This window comes from Triticum dicoccoides, chromosome 5B (assembly GCF_002162155.2).
Source record: "Triticum dicoccoides isolate Atlit2015 ecotype Zavitan chromosome 5B, WEW_v2.0, whole genome shotgun sequence".
In the NCBI taxonomy this organism is placed as follows: domain Eukaryota; kingdom Viridiplantae; phylum Streptophyta; class Magnoliopsida; order Poales; family Poaceae; genus Triticum; species Triticum dicoccoides.
In genome coordinates this window covers 114939158-114943285 of record NC_041389.1, presented here as the reverse complement: position 1 = coordinate 114943285, position 4128 = coordinate 114939158, and the positions used below count along the sequence as shown (strand labels likewise).

Here is a 4128-nt window from a genome sequence, read left to right as displayed (position 1 = left end):
AGTATTTGATTTTTCTATGATGAAATATGTGATAAGGAATAATTATGTTGATAATTGAACGCCGAGACACGACGAAACCACGCCGAATATGAGCCTATTCTCGCCCATATGGGCCGTTTATTCGCCGAAATTGGGCTGCAAAGTGGGCCAATTTCGGCGCCTGGGGCGACGACTGGGCGAAAAACCGCCCCAGCGCCGAGTGTATCGCCGGCTCGCCCCCGGGATGCGTCCTGGGGGAGCCAACGGCTGGAGATGCCCTTAGATTTCCCAACCTCACAAGTTCGCAAGGTGTGTTTTCTCAACAACAAAAAAATGGTCGAGGTGTGACCCTGTCCGTGTGAGATCATTGCAGACGCATCATTTGTTTTGTTGACGGGCGAAAGGTGTGAAGGCCGGGCTGGTGCGGGTGCGCCACGCACGTGTGCCGGTACGCCCACCATCGCACCGAGCCTAGGGCACCGGCTCGCAGCCGCCGCCGTCCGTTGATTTATTCTCTTCCAATCCCACCACGCGCGCGTAAATAGCAACGTGTCCGCCTAATTTCCGCCGTTTCGTCTCTTCTCTTCTCCCCCTCTCCCTCGTTTCGGATCAGGAAAGTCTGCGCCTGCGCGTGAGCCAGCCAGCCCGCGCGTGTGTGTCCAGGAAAGGTTCGAGATCGCGTCTCTCGGATCGTGACACCCCACGAGGAAAAATCGGGCGATCGTCGTTGGATTCTTGTTCTGTGGTGCCAGTGCGGATCGGGGGAGCTCTCTGGCGAGTGAAGGGCGCGCGAGGGATCCGGGAGGTTGTTTGGGGAGGAGGGATCTGATCTGACCAGTGAGGCGGAGATATGGTTGCCGGCCCGGAGGTCATGCATCAGGTCGTTCCGATGCTGGAGGCGTCGTTCCGCCGGTGCCCCGTCAGAGGGGTCGAGGAGGTCGTCGTCGGGGTCGGGGTGTCGTCGCCGCCGCCGCCGCCGGTCGATTCGCAAGCGCAGGTCGACCTCGAGGTGCCCGATCTGGTGAGTTCTTGACCCCGTTCGTTTTCATCTTTAGGTACGCCGTAGGAGTTCTTGTCACCCGGCGAGATGGGTATGGTAAATCTAGATGCTTATCGGTCGGGATCGCTCGTGTGTTCTTTGTGGCGTTATAGGTTTCTTTTAGATTATCAATCAGGAGCGCCTCTCTTGTCTGATTGCGTAGTAGCGAAATTTCGATGCCCACAGATGTTTACATGACCTCCCCTTTAGCATTGGTTCTAGTCTGAGTACTTCCTTGTAATGAAAATTTAAAAGGCAAGCCTTTCTTGTTGCTGTTTTCTAGTATCGATGTATAAACTGTTAGATGGTGGTTTGAGAATTGGGGTTATGTAAAATGGATGGTAAAATCATTATTGGGTTGATCTGTTTAGCATGCGGTAATTTTATCACAAATTATGCACTGGTATATGGTTTGGCGGCGCATATTGATTGTTTTCCTACGCAAGATACTACTCTCTCTGTTCCTAAATATTTGTCTTTTTAGATATTTCAAATGGACTAAACATACAGATGTATATAGACATATTTTAGAGTGTAGATTCATTCATTTTGCTTCGTATGTAGTCACTTGTTGAAATCTCTAGAAAGACAAATATTTAGGAATGGAGGGAGTATGATTCATGTTTCTTGTTTCTCTGCTGGGCATATTAGAATTATGCTACCTTGTTTTGAGTGCATTGAATCGTCTGCTTTGGGAATTTGCTAAGGGCTTTTACTTGGAAGTACAAGTTTGTACGCCTAAGTAGTAGTTTTATCAATTCAGCATTGAAATGTTTGTTTAGTTATCTGCATATCACACACATAAGTAGTTTTTTTTGTTAATTCATCATTGTAATGTTTGTTTAGTTATCTCCATAACCATATAACAGGGTTGATTTAGACACTCAATACTTTGAATGATTTTCCATGTGATGGTTAGCAACCCAATTTGTCTTTGATTAAACAGTACAAGTGACCATCTCCCCACATATGGTTTTGGTGGAGGATATATGTTCATGACAGCATATTAATTGGTCTCTGCTCAATGCAGGTTAAGACGCCTTTGGAGACGCTACAGTTTGTCCCCAAGATTAGATCTGGGAGCTTCGCTGATATTGGACCTAGGCGGTACATGGAAGATGAGCATATCAGAATTGATAATCTTTCTGGTCATCTTGGCTCGCTGTTGCTGTGCCCGTCCCCTAATGCCTTCTATGGGGTATGTATGGCCTTCTATCATTCTTGTTATCCTACTATGATTCTCCTGCACCATCTGAACTAATTGTGTTATTTGTCAGTAGGTTTTTGATGGCCATGGAGGTTCAGATGCAGCAGCCTACATGAAAAGGCATGCCATGAGGTTGTTCTTTGAGGATTCAGAGTTCCCAGAAGGGTTACAAGAAGATGATTTTTTTTCTGAATCTGTTGCGAACTCAATCCGCAAAGCGTTCTTGAGTGCCGACCTTGCTCTTGCAGACGATTCAGTCATCAGCCGATCGTCGGGAACCACAGCTCTTACAGCTTTGATCTTTGGAAGGTAAGATGAGCATGCACTCAAAGCCTCCTCCGCAGACACATTCTGTGATACGATATGATTGTATTGGCATATGCATGCTAACTTTTGCTCTTCTTCCTATCTTGCAGGCAGTTGTTGGTTGCAAATGCTGGGGATTGCCGAGCAGTTCTATGCAGGAAAGACATGGCTATGGAGATGTCCCGTGATCACAGGCCAACATATGAAGCAGAGCGCCAAAGGGTCACTGAGTGTGGGGGATACATTGAAGATGGCTACCTCAACGGAGTATTGTCGGTTACTCGTGCTCTAGGGGATTGGGACATGAAAATGCCTCAAGGCTCGCAGTCACCTCTGATCGCCGAGCCAGAGTTCCAGCAGACCGTCCTCACGGAGGATGACGAGTTCCTCATCATAGGCTGCGACGGGATATGGGACGTCATGACCAGCCAGCAGGCGGTGACCCTGGTCCGGAAGGGGCTCCGACGGCACGATGACCCCGAGAGGTGCGCGAGGGAGCTCGCCATGGAGGCGAAGAGGCTCCAGACCTTTGACAACCTCACGGTGATCGTCATTTGCTTTGCCTCGGAGCTTGGCGGGTGCCTGCGGTCTTCGGAGGAGGCGTCATCGAGGAGGATAAGATCTTGCAAGAGCCTGTCTGCTGAGGCCCTTTGCAACCTGAGGAGACTGCTGGAGTCTGATGAGTAGACGATTGCTGTAGGGCTTATTGAGTTATTGTGCCGACGGGTGTTAGATGCCTCGTACGGCTGCGCTTGCGCAGCCAGCAATTTTGTAGGGCATCCGTCGTTTGTTGGTTGCAGTTTTTCTTTTTTGTTTCTTTTGTGTTAACTACTGCAGTAATTGGTGTACATACTCCATTGGTTCATGTACTGGTGATCAGTTCATTAGTGATGATTTATCTCAGTGAGAAACCTCCTCCAAGATTGGTAGGATGATTTTCTAGGCAGGAGTTGTGACTTGCAATAGCAGTAGAAGTGGAATATATATAAACAAGGAGTTCATACGTACAGGCAAAGCTCCCAAGAGCCTGATGAGGTGCAGAGGCTAGTACTATTAGATAAAGGAAAGTTTGAATCTAATTCTATGTATCAATGGCTTGAATGTGATGTTCCTGGATCTCACTACAAGTGGGTGTGGACAGCTAAAATTCCACTTAATCTTTTCTTCTACTCCCTCTGTTCGGAATTACTTGTCATAAAAATGGATGTATCTACAACTAAAATGCATCTAAATACATTCATTTCCTGAACGAGTAATTCCGAACGGAGGGAGTATGTCCTGTGGCCTTTGTGCTGGGCGACCTGGAATGTCGCTAACAAAGCCGCCTTTGAGAAAAGTGCTGATAAAAGCTCTTTCTGATGTCAAATTGGCTGCTTGTTTTTCTCGGACGTATCATTATATGAGGAAGAAATGGGACAAGAACCCATACGATGCCCACTGAACACACGCCGCGCACGCCTCACTAAAGTTCTTAGTTTACATTCTCGCCTGAAAATCAAAGGGAAAAAATGAACGCACAGGACCACGGCTAAACAACAAAGGCCGGAGCAGTCAACGTAGTGAGGCCCCGTGCACCTGCAATCTCCCAAAGACGCCG

The 4128-nt window shown here is 47.9% G+C and overlaps 1 protein-coding gene across 1 annotated transcript; it reads left to right on the top strand.

Annotated features, from left to right (window-relative positions):
- Window positions 1-533: 533 nt before the first annotated feature.
- LOC119307695 (probable protein phosphatase 2C 2) lies at window positions 534-3477 on the top strand. Its single transcript, XM_037583757.1, has 4 exons — window positions 534-1000; window positions 2049-2216; window positions 2299-2534; window positions 2642-3477. The coding sequence occupies exons 1-4, from the start codon at window positions 830-832 to the stop codon at window positions 3216-3218; spliced, it is 1152 nt and encodes a 383-aa protein (XP_037439654.1). The 5' UTR covers window positions 534-829; the 3' UTR covers window positions 3219-3477.
- Window positions 3478-4128: the final 651 nt, after the last annotated feature.